Source organism: Oxyura jamaicensis, chromosome 12 (genome assembly GCF_011077185.1).
Source record: "Oxyura jamaicensis isolate SHBP4307 breed ruddy duck chromosome 12, BPBGC_Ojam_1.0, whole genome shotgun sequence".
Taxonomy (NCBI): Eukaryota; Metazoa; Chordata; class Aves; order Anseriformes; family Anatidae; genus Oxyura; species Oxyura jamaicensis.
The window spans coordinates 12,345,453-12,361,987 of NC_048904.1; the positions used below are offsets into that span (position 1 = coordinate 12,345,453).

General features: G+C 54.2%; 2 protein-coding genes and 1 long non-coding RNA gene across 8 annotated transcripts in view; 2 read left to right on the forward strand and 1 right to left on the reverse strand.

The window, feature by feature from the left end:
* Nucleotides 1–4,109, forward strand: part of PLXNB1 (plexin B1) — a 75,461-nt gene extending 71,352 nt beyond the window's left edge. For all 4 annotated transcript variants that reach the window (XM_035338082.1, XM_035338084.1, XM_035338083.1 and 1 more), the window contains one exon: nt 213–4,109. In XM_035338082.1, coding sequence (XP_035193973.1) covers nt 213–317 — 105 coding nt within the window. In that variant the 3' untranslated portion in view covers nt 318–4,109. The remainder of the gene's footprint in view (nt 1–212) is intronic.
* A 1,366-nt stretch (nt 4,110–5,475) lies between these two features.
* The window catches only part of LOC118173504 (SRSF protein kinase 3-like), a 25,878-nt gene continuing 14,818 nt past the window's right edge, over nt 5,476–16,535 (forward strand). The window contains exons 1-12 of one of the 2 annotated variants that reach the window (XM_035338092.1): nt 5,476–5,576; nt 7,703–7,767; nt 7,919–8,027; nt 8,139–8,226; nt 10,009–10,096; nt 10,298–10,404; nt 12,294–12,456; nt 13,531–13,616; nt 14,062–14,169; nt 14,628–14,697; nt 14,794–14,886; nt 16,115–16,181. In XM_035338092.1, the coding sequence (XP_035193983.1) occupies nt 7,722–7,767; nt 7,919–8,027; nt 8,139–8,226; nt 10,009–10,096; nt 10,298–10,404; nt 12,294–12,456; nt 13,531–13,616; nt 14,062–14,169; nt 14,628–14,697; nt 14,794–14,886; nt 16,115–16,181 (1,025 nt within the window). In that variant the 5' untranslated portion in view covers nt 5,476–5,576; nt 7,703–7,721. Of the gene's footprint in view, nt 5,577–7,702; nt 7,768–7,918; nt 8,028–8,138; nt 8,227–10,008; nt 10,097–10,297; nt 10,405–12,293; nt 12,457–13,530; nt 13,617–14,061; nt 14,170–14,627; nt 14,698–14,793; nt 14,887–16,114; nt 16,375–16,535 lie in introns of those variants that run through there. The other variant, XM_035338091.1, reaches the window with a different exon arrangement.
* On the reverse strand, nt 8,188–12,387 carry LOC118173505. Of its 2 annotated transcripts, none has more exons than XR_004754246.1 (4): nt 12,269–12,387; nt 9,796–10,508; nt 9,073–9,249; nt 8,188–8,336 (listed from the first exon to the last, which is right to left on the reverse strand). It is a non-coding gene; the product is annotated as an uncharacterized LOC118173505 (long non-coding RNA). The 2 variants fall into 2 exon arrangements; XR_004754245.1 differs by having other exon boundaries at nt 9,073–9,287.

Sequence of the window (16,535 nt, forward strand, 5' to 3'; positions counted from 1 at the left end):
TTCTTCTTACACTATGAAGTCTACTTAACGTGTTAGGACAAATCTAGAATACTTACTTTGTGGTTAAGTTGTACTGCAAACACACTTCAGCACGCTGGATTTCAGCGTGGGGCTCTCCACGCTGCCTGTGCCCTCCCCTGTGCGTGGAGCTGAGCTGCTCGGCAGCGCTGTGCGCTGGAGAAGGGCAGGCAGTGAGCTGTGTCTCGTTGCAGATCATCACAGCCTTGGAAGAAGACCCAACAGCACAGAAGATGCAGCTCGGATATAGGCTACAACAGATTGCAGCAGCTGTGGAGAATAAGGTCACGGATTTGTGACAGGCGCAGACAGACTGCTCTCCCCTGGCTGAACAGGGCCATGCTCGTCCTGGCTATGTGCAGGGTGTGCTGCTGCCGTTGGAACCAGACCCTCCAAGGAACCGGCGGGTGACACGAATGGGGATGGCCAAGGCAGTACGAAGTACAAGCGTCCCTTGCATCTCAGAGAATATTTTTTTACAGTTTTTTTTTTTTTCTTTTTACGAGCAAAACAAACGAACTTCAGTTTTCCTCTGACGGAGTCTCAGGGGACCACACGGCTCCTTCCTACAGACGTTAGGTGAATGTGCCAAGCTTCCGAACGGCGCTGCTGAAGAGCCAGGTGGCAGCGCCCAGCACCGTGTCTGCCATCCCAGCCTTGAGCGGGTGCCCTTGCCAGTGCCGGGGGAGGCTCCCTGGCTGCGGCCGCTCGTTTTACTGGGGATACGGGAAGCTTTCCCCTGGCTGACAGCTACACTGACCTCTGTCCCTGTATGGATTAGCGAGCGCTCCTGCAGTACCCCACCTGAGAAACTTCCTTGCAGCAGTGTTCCCACTGGTTCTGGACGTTGGGTGTGGAAAGGAGAGGGTCTGATGGCAACAGCCTCCTGCTCCTCACTGTGTGCGACACCTGCCGGGATGTAACGTGCTCACCAGCGGGTGTGCTCGCCCAGCAGCCCCCTGCAAATGGACACCACCCCCTCGCCATTTCCCTCAGGACAAATTTAGCACGTGAGGAGCCGGCTGCCCGCCTCGCCTTGGTCTCCACTGACCCAGCTCTGGATCCGTCTTTCCTGGTTCCTTGTGGTCGGGGTCACCCTGCTCTTCTGAAAAGCACAACAAACGCCTTGTGCCACTTCCCCTTCCTCTGGTGTCTGGCTGTTCTGCTGCTCTGAACTGGACTTGTAAATACCCTCAGAAAGATAATGTATTTAAATGCTAAAGGAGAATGTGTAATTTTGTGGCTTTGAGACAAAGCTTTTCTCGGAGAAGCATCTCTGTGCACTTCTACTGACAAACGTCTGTCAGCACTGGAGCGAAGTTTTCTCCACTGCTTTGTCTGCAGGGATAACTCGTAGACGTCTGTGTTGTCGTAACAGCAGCTTGCTTTTCCTCACAGCTCACTTCGAGGTGTAGCTGTGTGTTCTTAGGCTCGCCTTACACCTCAGTTTCACCTCCCGAACTCTCCAGTGGTGGCACACGGGTTATTTGGGGAGCTGTGAACTCAAGGAAGCCAAGAAGCACAACCATGTTGTTCCCGAAGGGCGTTGGGCGCCCTGCGAACAGGAGTGCCGCCTGCGAGCAAGGAGAGGCCGGAGCAGTGCGCACAGTCAGTCCCCAGCCGTCCGGGCAGCCCCTCCGCTCCCTCCTGGAGAGCGCTCGGGGCGGTTCTCACCTTGTGGACAGAGCACTCTGCCCTTCTGAGTGAATTCCTGTCTGAAAGGTTATCCTACTTCTTCTCGTCCCCTGCTGAGCCCAGGCTGATGTCCTGTGTGCCTGGGGCAGACGAGCAGGACTCACTCCTCTGTCACTCCCTTTAGACGGTGATCGTGCAGGCCAGGAGAGAGCAGAGCTAGAACAGGGCACGATCACACCCCTACCTCTCTGCATTGCGTATCGCAGCAGTTCCAGGCCTGTTGGATCAGCCCTATGGCTTTGTGCGAGCGCTGCGCAGTTGTGAGATTTCCTCTGAGCAATATAACAAGCACGCGTTGGCCTGTCTTCCTCCAGACTCCCTGCCACACAGCCAGCTCCCTGCTGTGACCATCTCAGCAGCGTTCCCAGGTACTCTGCGTGCCCAGAGTGCAGCCGCCATCCCTGCACCACCATCTTGCTGTGCTGGGTGGCCACTGGGGCAGGAAGGGGAGGCCGGAGTTTGCCTGCCTCTCTTCCCCCAGGAGGGCACTGCTTTGGGTCTGTTTCCTGCCTGACCACCCTATTCCATGGAACTTGTGGGAGCTTAGCATCTCTGGAACTTCTGTCTCGACTAAATCTGAGGAAATTACCCCAAAAAAAGCTGGGTGGAGGAAAGGACTGGCAGATAGGAAAAGGCAGATGCAATGCAAGCTCACAAAGCCCATTCCCTTAGGAACCACGGGAAGTGATTGTCTGGTTCAGGCCGATGAAGGAATGACACGACGGGCAGTGGCAGTGTAGCGTTGTCCCACTTGGGTGCTGACGGTGGACTTGCTGCTCTGGGCAGCAAGGCAGGGTTTGTGGTCTCCAACTCGCTGAGCATCTGCCAGGAGCCGCAGGCATCTGCTGCACCTAGGGCTCTGCCGGCTGCTTGTGTCTGCTCCTGTTCTTGCAGGATTTTCTCTCTGCTTTCCCAGAACAGGGCGGCACGGGGCTTGGTTCTGGATCTGCCTCACATCAGCAAAGGGAGGCTCAGGGGCTCAGTGCCAGGCATCCAACTCTGTTCTGCTCTCCTCGGGCAGCTCTCTGGGTCCTGCAGCATCTCCTGCTCCGGTCAGGGTAAAACCACGCTGAGAGGGCAGCCTCTGCCTGCAGAGAGCTTCTGGGGGAGTCGAGCTCCGCATCCTCTTTACTTCTCCTTAGCGCTCCCAGATGTCAGAGATGATTTACTTTGTGAAAATCTGCTTTCATCAGAGCAATAATCAGGACTTACAAACAGAGCTAAACGTGGGTGATGTGTTCAACATCTTGAGCTCGTCCTTGCGTGGCCAGGCAGGAGGCAGTGCCTGGTGCAGGTGTGGTGAGGGCAGGGGGCTGGTGCCCACCTCTCTCCATCGCGGTGCCCTCGGTGTCCTCCTTCCCCAAGCCCCTCGCAGGGTGCTCAGGCACGGCCCCCCCCCTTCTCTCTGTCCATTCTCCCCTCCTGTGGCAAAATCCGTTCCTACAGCAGGGTTCTGTTGCATTGAGATTTGCACAACACAGCTTTTTATTGTAAAACTCCCTACTGCGGGGAAGAGTTATTTATTTATTCCTCACAATCCTTCCATGTTCCTCCCAGTCTCCGCCCGGTCCCACGAGCGGCCAGCCAGGTACCCCCGACAAGGAGCGGGTGCTGCGAGGGCTGTCAGCGCTCCCTTCGCAGCCTCTGAAAGGTGATCTCGGATGTTTTGTGCTGCGGTCAGACAAAGAAACTTGCTTCTTGGTGGCCTGGATGGCAGGCTGAGAGCTGATCAGTATTACGATATCCGTTAGTGCGTCGAATGTCTCCCGCTGAGGGCCGCGGGCACGCACACCGCGTAGATGTGAGAGCGCTGCTTTCGTCTGCTCAGTGGCACGTTTAGGCTGCACCTGGGAGCTTTTGAATAGAGAAATGATGGCTAGCTTCTTTTTAACTAAAATCAAAGGGTTCTTGGATCCCGCTGCTTCGGTGGAATGCCGTTTGTTTTTCAGGGTGTGCCCCAGTCGCAGCGAGATGCTGCTTTTTTGGTGCCTTTCTTGTCAGGACGATCGTTTTGGTTTCCTGAACACCCGGTTTGCTCTCATAGCTCTTCTCCTGGTCCTCTGTCCTGGTCACTGCCCTCTCCCCGCCGTGTGACGTGATGTCCGTCTCTGTTACGGTATGGCCTGACCTGCGTTTATACCCTGCCACGCCTTGCGTTCTGCTCAGAGCACCCGAGGTACTGTCTTTCTCAAATTGGAATTAATAATTAATATAAAAAGCTTGAAAAAAATCTGAATTTTGTTACATAGTGTAATAACTGTTTGTAGATACTGTTCTGAGATGTAGGAATCTATTGGTGATATAAAAGGTTTTGTCTGTAAATAATCAGTTTAGAGTCCAAATGATTTTAATAAAGAGAATTCTTACACAATAATTCAATAAATTTTAATATACAACCTGCGTGGCCCGCTTGTGTTGCACGGTGACGCAGCTGCCCCCAATGTGCTCACCTTCTGGGGTGTGAGTGGGGGCAAATCTCTTGGGGGAATGGTTGGCTGTTTTCCTAGGGTGGGTGGGGGTGATGCTGCCTGAGGTGTTGGTGTCCACCAGGACAAGGCAGAAACCGGCGCTCCTCAATTAGGTGAACAACTTTTAATTCGTCAGCAACTTGCACAGCTCTTCCCAGCCTCCTGAAGCTGGCTTTGGGGCCATATATCCTGCCTCCCCCCTTCTTCAGCAGAGTTTTAGATACAGTCAGCTGCTTCTCCCTTCATGTACATGTAGGTACTGCCCCTGCCCTGTAGTCCCTCCTTCACCTATACGTGTGTTCTTGCTGACCTTTTAGGGGTTCCAGAGCTCTCTCCCTCGCTGCTGCCCCAGCCCTGGCTCTCAGCTCCCAGCCCCGCTGCAGTCGCTGCCCCTCCGGGGGTATTTTTAGTGCTGGGGGCAGCAGGTGAGGGGCACAGGCAGGGGGAGAAGCGAGGCCCTGGCTCCTGGTTTGGCAGCGGGGCAGGATTAACCCCTTGCTCCGGGGCTGCCTCTCTGCAGGCTCAGCCAGGAAACCTGAGCTGCGCAGCACAAGGGCCCCAGCCAGGGGACGGCCGGGGCTGCCAAGCTCTGCTGCAGGTGGCCGGGGGGGAAATAGTGAAGTGGTTTCACTGCGGGTGGCCGTTCCTCGGTGCTGCAAGGCTGCTGGGGCTCCCAGCGAGGCTGCTCTGCGTGCCACAGCCGCTTCCCCTCCCTTCTGCTGGGGGAAGCTGCTCCTGCATCAAAGCGCTCGTGCAGCCTCCGTGCATCTGCGGAGAGCCGCGCTGCCTTGCTGGTGCAGGAGCCGTGTCCTTGTCCCCCAGCCCGGAGGGACAGCGCAGCTTGGAGTGTGCCTGCTGCCCCGTGCTGTACCGGGAGTGCCTTGGGTGGGCAGTGCAGCACACGGGGGCTTGGGGAGCGTGTTCCCTCTGGGAACCACCAGGCAGCCTCACACTTTCTGGGTGCAGGAGCTGTGGAGCAGGGGGGGAAGACTTTCCCGTTTCCATCTCGGCAGAGCTGTGAATTTCCCTCTATAAATAGTTGCTGTGGAGACCGCGGAGCTGCAGCAGGCTGGTGGACCTGCTGCCAGGGTGGCTGAGGCAGGGGCTGCGCAGACAGGTGCAGCAGTAAAGCAAACCCACCGCAGCTGTCCTGGGTCTTCTGCTACCCTGCAGCCAAGGTTGTTCCCAGAAACGGTGCTGAGATCCGATACCCTGCCCCGCTCCTCAGCACGTCCATCCAGCGATGCAGAAGGGCTTGGTCTGCTCAAGGACACCCCTCCCGGGCAGCGCAGACTAAAAGGAAAGCAGCACCAGGTGGTATCTCACTTTTGGGAGCTCTAGCACGAGCCAGATGACGAGCGGGGCAGCGTGCCCGGCCTCCTGAGCTGCCGCACGGTAAGTCGGAGGGCAACGGGGCTGAGCCCTGCGCGCCGATGGGGCTGCTTTTGTGCTGCATGTCGCGACTCGTGGGGATGCTGCGCTCAGCCAGGGCTTGCCAGGCCTGTACTTGCACAGAAGATGGAGGCGAGTATTGCTGGACTCCGCAGCTTCAGGCGCTGCGATGTGTGGCCAGCAGCAGGGCAGCTCCTTGCAGCCCTCTCTGCAGGTGGAGCTGTGCAGGCAGAGGCGAAGCACCACACCACCGCTCCCTGCTCGTTTTAGCTGCCATGGAGCAGGTGGGAGCAGTGCGTTTCCAGGCTGAGTTCTCTGACCTGCTCCAGGCCCGCAGCAGCCCAGGGGGTTCTGCATGATGTAGCTCTTAAAAACAAATGCAAAATGCCTATTAGTATAAAAAGCCACCTAGGGAAGATGCTGCTGAGCTCTCATCCCCACACGTTCTTGAATTGTTCCTTCGGTAGGCGGATGTTGAGTGACGTAAGAAATGAAATCTTTAGGGCTGTTGCCCAGCTCTCAGATCAATGTTCGCTGTCCTAATGTTGTGCCAAAACTTTGGAAGATGCGAATTGAGAGGTCTTGGGTATACCTGGCGGTGCAGGGGCTTGCAGGGTTACTGCTGGGCTGTCTCTGTGCACAGATGAGGACAGTTCTGGTCTCACCTCTGTTGCACAGCTCAAACTCAGGTAAATATTTGACGAAGTGGCTATGCGGACATGCGGTATCCTGCAGATCTGTGCCTAAAGGAGGCTGACTCAGAGCATGTGTAAATGCTGAATCTGAGGTGTAATGGAGCTGGAGGCATTCTGAGTTCCTTGCACACTGCTCCATGGGCGAGGGTAAATGGAGCAGTATCAGCTCTGGGTATCCCTGACCACACGAGCAGCCTTCAGCCCAGTTTGAGCCTTAATTAGAAATGTGCTGGGAGCTCGCTTGGTGCCCAAAGGCAGGCAACGGCTCCGTTGCTGTACTGGGATAGGGTTGTCAGCGTATGGAAAGAAATCCTAGTCTTTTGAGGAAGTCGTGCTTCTGTTCCAGCACCTGGAAGATGTTACTGTCCCAGGGCAGCTCCCAGTCATGTGGCTGCTGCCGTGAGGCATGTGACAGGGCATGCACCAGCGCTGCCAGCCCGTTGGGCCTGTTTCTGAAATTCCTCCGGTGCAGACAAGCTCTGAGCTTTGGCAACCTGATTCTGAAGGATTTAAAGGTCGATATTTCTACCCCTGCTAATGATCTACTTGGGTTGTTATCACCTGTCACAAGCTCTGGCAACGCATGTTCATGTGAAGCTTACAGCAAGTGACATTTCCGAATTATGAAACGCTGGGTTGGGAGCACCCAGCCTGTGGCAGTGTAAATCCACATTTCCATTAGCAACGTGGGTTTGGGGGTGCTATTTCAGGTAACCAGTGCTGAAGCCAATTCCACACCGGTGCTGCGGGGCGGGGGGAACAGCAGTTGCATCTGTCTGTCTGCACTGCCTGTGTTTGTACCTTCTGCTGTCATAGGAACGCCGGGGAACAGCCTCTCCCCTCTGCTGTGGCCTCTCTGTAGGGGGTCACGGGGCGGGCAGAGATAAATCCCCCCTCTGTCCCCAGGCTGCAGACAGATGCACAGGGCAGCTTCTGAAACGCAGGCTTTGCTTAGCACCTACCTGGGATGTGAAGCTCCTCCTGCAAGTGAAAGCCCCGAGATGGGGCACATGTGGATGTTGGCCTTCTGCACAGCCCGGTGTCACAGCCACAGAGGGGCCCCGTGGTCCCCTTGAGCCACTGCAAATCCATGTGGGGCATGGGAAAACCTTAGATTCCCACCTGAGAGCCAGGAGTCCAGCCCTGTCCAGCCCTAGCCCGCCAGCTTTCCTCCCCTGAACTCCTAAAATAATCCTAAAATAATCCCTACCTCGCTGAGGTGCCCAAAATGTTCCCAACAGCCCAGTTCCAGCTTTGGACGAAGCAGATGGAAAGGAACAGGGAGGGCAGGGCTAGAAGAGCAAACAGGAGGTGTGCAGATCAACGCGTGCAGCTGCCCTGCCGCTAACTCTCTGTAAAGGACTAACCTGCAGGAGACTGCACCCCTGGTGCCGCAGGGCTTGGTTCCCCACTGCCTCTGTCCCCTCTTGCCAGGACCTGCCGGGACGCCACCATGGAGGTGCGGGTGCAGGAGGAGGTGCCGGCGGCGCAGCGCACAGGTCAGTCCTCGCACCGCAGCCGATATCGTGCCGGGCTCTTCACGGGTCCCAGGTCTGTCCGTCCCTCTGGGAGGACGCTGTCCTCAGCTGCCCTTTCAGTCTGAGGGCGGTTGAGGATACCAGTAATGGCTCCTGGCCGCGTTCCCCACAGGAGGCCAGCACCCAGTGCGGGAAGGAGAGGTGTTCAACACACGATACCAGGCTCTGCATGAGCTGGGCTGCGGGGCCTTTGCCACCGTCTGGCTGTGCCAGGACATGAGGTGAGGACTGGTCACCACCTGGGGAGGGATGGCCACTCTCCTGGGCAGGGTTTGTCCCTTTCGCAGGCCACCCTGGCGTGCACTGCCTTACAGACATGGTTCATTTTGTAGGAAGAAGAAGAACGTAGCTGTGAAGGTCCTGAAGAGCAGGGAGGGCTTTGCTGAGGCTGCCCAGGATGAGGTCTCTCTCCTCCGATGCGTAAGTAATATTCACAGGATCTGTGCTTTGCTCCGTGGGGATGGCTGCGGAGTTCAGACCATCAGTCTCATCATCCCTTCTTCTTCCAGGTCTCAGCCTGAGGAGCTGGGCTGGGGAATGGAAAAAGACGTTAGATAATTCATTAAGTCACGTTGGCTCTGAAACAGGCACCTTCTTCTTCCTCCTGCTTGGACAGGTGGCTGTCTCTCACCCTGCCGGCCCATTTCTTTGAGCTGAGACCAAAAAGCAGTAAATAGGAACCCAGAGAAATACAGGGTGGGAAAACCAACACACGCAGAGAAGTGGTAATGGTGTTCTTAAGCAGCAAAGAGAACGTTTCCACTGTATGAGTGTGCTTCCCCCCTCAGAGGGCATTGCTTTATCACAACACAAATACCAAAGTAAAAGGAAATATCCAGGAAAAAAATGCAGGATGCAGCAAACATATAATAAACCTCTCAACTCGGAAAGCTTCCTTCTGCCTTTGCTAATGGATGTAGTAATTAGGTGCGTGCATCTGATCCCAGCTAGTTGCCTTTGAAGATGGCTTGACCTGCTAGTTCTAGAAAGCTTGTTACAATTCTTGGAGTTCACCTAAATACGAAGTTACATCAGCTTTATGTGAACAGAAGCTATTACATTTTGCCTTTCAAATTACTCTGAGGCCTTTCTCCAGCAGGTTTTGGAAAGGTTTGTTTTGTACCTGTAAATCTGCAGGCCCTCTCCGAAGGGATATGAGCCAGACTTGGTGATGCAAGAGGAAGTACAAAGTGACACTAATTGAATGTAATCAAAGGGGTGCTTTTCTACACATCAGCACAATACTGTGCATAGACCAAGCCTTACCCTTAATTTCTTATTGCTTCTCTCCAAAAGACACGCCTTCCATTCAGCAGAATGTAGCTGGTTCCCAGGGCCGCTTCCACCAGCACAGGGTCCGTGCCCGCAGCGCTGCCAGAAGGGGCGGTGCGGTCCCCCCGCCTTCCACACACCTCCTGGTGCTGGCGCAGGCGGATCCGGCAGCTGCTCAAAAACCAAACCCAAATCGCCCATGGTTACGGCTCTGTCAAAAAGGAAAACGGAATATATTTATACCTGAATCCATTGTATAATTGTTTTATATGTACATACACATAGGCAGTATTCAGTGCTGTAGCCGGATCGGCGCTCTGTGGGAGCAGCCTCATGCCGCAGCGTGCCCTGCCTTCCTGTGAGCCCGTGTGGGCCTCAGCACCTGAAGCACCCTGTGACAAGAGCTGCCACCAATTACCTGTGTGCTGTGTGAAGAAACATCTCCTCTGGCTTGTTTCTGACCCTCCCGAGCGCTAGGTTTATGTGATGTCTCCTGGTTCTTGTACAAAAGACCTGTGTTCACCCCTTTACCCGCCACTCAGTATCGGAGATCTCGGCTGTACCTGCCCATAGCCAACCCTTTTTCGGCCCAAAGAGGCCCCCTTCCCTGGGCTGTTCCAGATGTGGAAGCTGCTCCGCACCCTGGTAGAACAGCTAGCCTTCAGCTGAACAACGATGGTTTGAATTATTCAGATGCTGAGAGGGCGATGCTCCTACCCGGTCCAGGGGAAGACGATGTACAGAAATTCGTTCTGTGGTAACAGACTTTGCTTGTGTGCTTGGAGCCTGGTTTGCTTGATATTGTTTTCATGAGGTTTCTCATAAGTGTCACCCCCTAGAAGAGAGAGGCTGTAGAACAGGACAAAACGGGTGCAAGGCATCCTTGTTCGCTGTCTCTAATTGCAGCTTTCTTGGAATCCTCCCCCTCAGGTGAGCAGCATGAAGAAGAAGGACCGGGCAGGAGAAAACATTGTCTGTTTGTTAGATGACTTCAGAATGATCGGAAAGAACGGCTTTCATATCCTTCTGCTCCGAGTGGTGCTGGGTCAGCACAGCTTGGGCTTGTGCTGGGCAGTCACAGGATGGTGTAAAACCAGGGCACGTGAAGGTGGCTGGAGGGGGGAGGTTGGCTAGGGAGATATTTGGCTGCTCTGGTGAGGGATAAAAGGCTGGTAATAGCAACCTTCTCTCTGTTGGTGAATCCATGACTCCTTCCCACATATGTGCTTGGTATTTGAGGCCCTGGGTCCTTCCCTGCGATGCCTGATGGGAAGCTATGCAGCCCAGGGACTGCCTTTGCCTTTCGTGAAGAAATCTTTACAGCAGGTGAGAACTGAGCTCTGACTGGGTGAGGGCAGCACGGGACTGTTGGCACCAGGTCATCGTTTTCATCCTGGGGTCATCTGCCTTGAACTCCCCTATGGCTGCATCTAAGGGACAACACAGAGTCAGTGCCCAAGGCATACAATTTTTAAGGAAAACAGGAGCTATTTCTTTGGGGCCTGAGGAGAGAAAATGTTAAACAAATGCAGACTGGGAAGTCAACACAAACTCATTAATACAGGGCAGCGTGGATTTCTGCCCGTGCCTGTAGTCTCACCGGGTGTGGGAAGGGCTCACGACCACTGATGTGAAGCATCAAGAATCTGCAGACGTGCACCAGGGGGCACAGGGATGGCAATTTGTTGAATTTTCTAGCAGTTCAGCTGCTCGCAGGAGTAGCAGGGGACAACCAGCCTGCCATGGATGTTTCTTGTTGACAAACCATGTATTTCTCTGTCCTCCTGCTACCCTGAGAAGTCCCCTCTGGTCTGCTGCCAGACTGACAGCACTCGGCCCAGCTTCCAGCCACGGGTAGCACCAATGGGTCCCGCAGGGCTCAGGGCTGCCCTCGGCTGTCCGCACGGCAACGTCCAAGGCTGCGGGAGGTCTGCCTTGTCACAGATTCCTTCCCAGGGCTTTCCAAATTGCTGGTGCAGTTTGCTCAGAGGCAACACTTCCTCCATCCCCTGTAAGGCTGTGGCATGCTGATCAAACAGGCTGCGCAAGCTGAGTTTCTTACGTATCGTCTGTGTAGGATTGGGAAACCTGAGTGAGGTCGAAGAATAGTTAACATCACATGTTGCCTCCAATGCTGAAATTTATCAGAAGTCTGCAGACTTGCCAAGATTAAGATTTGCTGCCTTGACTCCTGTGCCCCTCTAGGGACACCGAGAAAAAAAAAAAAAACTCTTCCTCCTCCATCCTTTTTCTGAAATATCCACTGCTTCCTCTAAAGAAGCTCCGCTAACACCTCAATAAGTTATATGAAAACATAGTGGTGTTAATCGATGTGCTCCATTTCACACCCAAGCCTTTTGCTTGATCCACTCCCTCATCTGCATAAATAGTAAAACCTCAAAATCTTTTTTTTCTCCCTTCAGATCAGTACTGGGGCAATATTTACTTCTGATTCACTCCGGTTTAGCTATTTAAATCTTCCCCTGTGTTTCACAGTTACCATTTAAGGTTGGTATTTCCCTGGGGCTGCTGTTCATCCCAGAATAGATTTTGATAATACAGAGAAGATTTGCCAGCCCTTTATGACTGACTGGAGTGTTTAGAAAAAGGAAGCAAAGCTCCCCAGTAGCCTTTTTGCTGTTATTGACTTCTGATAGCAAGTGTTTCTCTTGCACGCCCTGTTTCTCTCCCCCTGTGACGGCCAGGCTCTCCCCGCTCTGCCGTGAGCTGTTCTTTCCCTACATGGCTCTCCTGCAGCACCCTTAATTCCTCTGCACTCACTCACTCGTCATCTCTCCCTCCTCCTGTCCGGGTTATGATTCACCTCCTTCTCCTTCCCTGCACGATGGGACTCCCTCCTGTGCCATGTCAAACTCCCTACACCCGACTCCCAGCTTACATTCCGATGATAACACTGCGTTAACAGATTGGCACGGCGGGCCAAGGACTTAACAGCCGCATAAACACAAGTGGCTTTTCAGGAGAAAGTTCTGCTTTGTAGTAGCAATGCCTTCTCTGTCCCATTTCCAGCTCTCCGTGCTGGCACTTGGGGACCCTCCGGCCCTGTCCGCCAAGCTCCATGTGCCAAGCACGCAGGGCCACCCAGCCGATGCTACCCCTCCTCAGGGTGCAACTGCGAGTTCATGCAGGGTGCCTGTACATCCCCATCCCCCTCCATCGTGCTGCTAACCCGAGGCTCTGCGTGGCTCCCGCAGGTGCTGGCAGGGCTGCACTTCCTGCACAGGCGCTGCCGGATCATCCACGCAGACATCAAACCCGAGAACGTGCTGCTGTGCGTACGCGACAAAGGGCTCCAAAGGCTGCTGTCCGACACTGCCGACTGTGGACAGAGAACGGATTTGAGGTTAAAGGGAACAGGTGAGCTGCACGGGGTTTTCTACAAGAAAAGAGGCTTGAGAGGGTGTGGTCAGGAGTGAAATGGAGAGGTGGGTGCAGATAGCTTAGGAAAAGCTCACAGCGCCAGCAACACCGGCACAAAACAGCACAGGCGGCTTAATCGGCTGAGAGGCCTCTCCTGTCTTTGCTTCCTACAAACCTCCTTGGAGTGGCTCCAAGTTACTCAAGGCACCCACAGAAAAGTGGTCTTGCCAGTGGGTGTGCGTGGGGAACGACGACAAATCACAGGTGCTCATCAATAACCTGGCCACAAGGCCGGAGCTGATTCTGTTAGAACGGGAACGTTCCCTCCTCTGGTATTTCCAGCCACCAAACGGATTGCTCTGATCAGAAAGCTGGATGACACATCTCCTCTGCATTTCCCATACCCCTGAGGCTTGTGGGAGACTTGTATACAGCCTAGTCTTCGAGGCCTTCTGAAACATGATTTATTTTCAGTGAACAGAGCAAATACAGAATAAAACATAGGGCCAGAGAGTTTCTCAAGAGATCTAGTCTCCCAGCAATGAGCCCCTTTGTATTTTCTCCCACAATGTTCTCCCATGAGCATTTCTCCCATGATGTTGTCGTTTTGTCCCTCAAACCCTGGGGCAATTAGGGAATGCCAAATTACTGAGAGAGTCTCTTGCTTGGAGCAGAAAGGCACAATGTTAGCTGTCGGCTGACAGCTCAGAGTAAAGCAGTAAAACAAAAATTACCCTTTTCCAGAGGCTTGTGAAAATGTCACCGTCACAGTGCTTGCCGAGCAGGCACCTTGCAGCAGGAGAGGCGCACATGGTCCCACGACTCCACTGCAAGCTGCTGTCCTCCCTAACAGCCTCTTAGATTTTGACTGGATACCAGCCCTTCCTTTGTGTTTCCTCGGGAATCAGAGGTGGCGTTTTGTTGGTGACAAAAAGGGGTGATCTGTCTAAAGCATTTTTGGACCTTTCAGGTTGCAAAACTTCAGAGGCAGGTATCCATGAATCTTCCGTGGTCAATGATGCATAGCTGGTTTGGAGAAAGACCTGTTTTCTCTCCGTCCTTTCCACCTAGGAGGTGACCATGGCAATCAGCTGGAAGATTCGGATTTAATGAGCATAGAAGTGAAAATTGCAGATCTGGGCAGCGCGTGCTGGACGGTGAGTCTGCTCCGAGTCCCGGGCCCGTGCCAGCAGAGGATGCTTTGCACTTGTTTCCGTCACACTTTGTGTGTCAGTCCTTCCACAGCTGAGCAGTTACTTCAGAGCGTGCTTTAGTGACGCTGATTCCAGTGGGTGTTTTATTCAGCACGCCCAGCTCAGAGCTGGGCACTGTACTCCTGAGATGTCAGCTTTGGACCTTTCTTCAGCTTGCAGTTGTTTGTACAACCACAAACTCAAAATCGTGTTCACTGTTGAATGCTGGGTAACCTTACCCCAGTGTCAGCGGGGCCGAGAATGGTTCTGATGTTTCCTGCACGCATTTTAGCACACACATTCAGCTCTGCCGCCGAGATCCTCATCACTGCGCGGACAGCTTGTGACCACAAGCATCGCTGTTACTCATTTACGGCTGCTAACCAAAGGGCGTTTGTTTCTATTTCAGTACAAGCCTTTTTCCAAGGAGATTCAGACGCAGCCGTACCGTGCCCTGGAAGTGCTGCTTGGATTAGACTACGGCACCCCTGCGGACATCTGGAGCACGGGCTGCCTGGTAGGGCTGGAGGCAACGCGCGCGTGCATGGAAGACGACTGACACTAACAGGCCAGGGGCAGCATGTCCTCAGCGCCCACCTCTGTGCTGCATGTGGAGCACGACTTCCTTGCCGTGGCTGAGTCAGAGAAGGAAAAACAGGCTGTCTGCACTCCTTCACTTTGGACTGAAAGTATGCTGCTGATATAACTCACTATAATTAGTTTACGCTTTAGGCAATTCGCACTCCATGTATGTTAGCTCATAGACTTGACTGGATCAGGCACAAACTGGTTTCCATCCTGATGGAGCTAAAGGAGCTGTTTCACAATGGCACAGGACGGATCAAAGCAGCGTGAGCCCTTCCGCGTATCAGTTCTGTGTGATAGGAAGGGAAATTGGCACCCGTGCTGTCAGAGTTAAGAAGGAAGAAAAACTCCCAGTCAGTCGGTGAATTAACAAGGCTACTCCATTTCTAGGCATTTGAAATGGCAACGGGGGAGTGTCTGTTTGATCCTCAACCCGGGAAATATTTCTCCAGAGATGATGGTAGGACTCCATCAGTTGTATTAATTTCACTGACGGAAGTGTCTCAATCTTTGTATCTAGATGTGTGTGGTTTTTGTTTGTTCTCCCTCCCTCCAGATCACGTCGCTCGTATTATCGAACTCCTGGGAAGAATTCCTCCCCGCATTGCTTTCTCCTGGAACAAGTCAACAAAGTTTTTCAGCAGGCCAGGTAAGAATCGGAGTAGGGAAGTTTACTCTAAAAATCACTGTAGATCTCTGGCACGTTCCTACTAAGCTGATGCTGAAAGTGACGTTACACAACGCAGGCTACAAGCAGGGACAGAAAACTGAGGTGGAGATTTCATAAAGCGCAGTAACACTTCCTGCCCTGCCACCTCTGCAATCCAGGAGCATTCCAGCAATGAATGCTAATGCTAAAGCCTCAAAAATGGTCATGGCAAATGTCCAACAGGGAAAAGATTTCCATCCTTCCTCCTTTGGATCTGGAGAGCATGGAAATGAGGACAGGAAATAGCTACATGGCAGGAAAGCTGAAAAGAGTACGTAACCGGCTGCATTTCACCCATTCACTGGCAGAGAACAATGATGAGGAGGAGGAATGGGACACTCATATCCTTCCATCCTTCCACCATGGCTGCTATATTTAGCCTTCTGACCTAGCTGTAACGTCTTTTCTGTTTTAATCTCTCCAATTCCTTTCCCTTTGACTCATTAAGCTTGAAATCCTTGTCTTTTGACTTCAAGGCATTGCATGACTCCATCCTTCTGCAATTTAGGCTGTCCCCCTCCTCCTCTTTCATGCTCACCAGCCCTACAGCCCGTCTACCTACAGCTCGTTCTGTGTTGCACACTAGTGCCAGGTTCACCACGCACCTCCCTGCTCGTTTCACATTTATTCCTTCTACGGTGCTCAAAATACGTGAATCAAAAGCAGCCCTTGTTTTATATGCGCTCTCCGTGAGAACCAAACTGGCCTAACCACACATGCCTAACCTGAATCACCGCATTTACACCACACTCTGGGGGACAAGGATGGCTTCTTGGGCAGCAGCGGCACTCTTCTGGGCCTCACAGAGCCAGCAGGCACAAAGCAAACGGAACGTTAGTGTCTTGTGACTGTCTGTGGCACTGCAGCGAGCTGATGCATGCGGGGTTGGACAGGCACAGGGACTGCACAGGGCTGTGCTTGGAACATCTTTCACTCCCGGTGTGCTCTCAGCTAAGTACTCGACAAGGGGGAGACTCCAGGCGTTAGCTTGGAAAGATGAGGAACACCTGAGCGCCAGGTTTGCCAGCGGAAGTGCGGATGAAGCTTAGGCAGGAAGATCAGAGCAGAAGGGAGGGCTGCTTTGGATGAATTGCGTGAGGTGAGGAGTTGCAGCCTGTTCCTCTGGCGAAGCGCAATTGAGGCGCCGTGCTCCTGATGTCTCCGACAGGCGCTCTCCTGCGGATCTCCAGGCTCTCCCCCCGCAGCCTCCACACCGTGCTGGTGGACAGGTACCAGTGGAGACAACACGAGGCCGCCCCCTTCACCAGCTTCCTCCTGTCAGCGCTGCGGTACGCCCCCGAGCACCGCGCCACGGCCGCGCAGTGCCTGCAGCACGCCTGGCTCCACTCCCCGTGAGCGGCCCCGGGCGGCTTCCCCCCCTGCCCCTCGGCCCCGGCCCCGGGCCGCCCTTGCCTCGCTGCGGCCGCCGCTCGGGAGCCCCCCGAGGCGCAGGGGCCGGGCCCGGGCTCGCTGCCGCGGCGGGGCGGCCCCGGGCGCTGCGCACAAGATGGCGGCGGGCGGCGGCGGGCGGGCTGCGGGGCGCTCCCGCGGCCATTTCGTGCCCCGGGGGCTGGGGGGGGGGGGGGGGG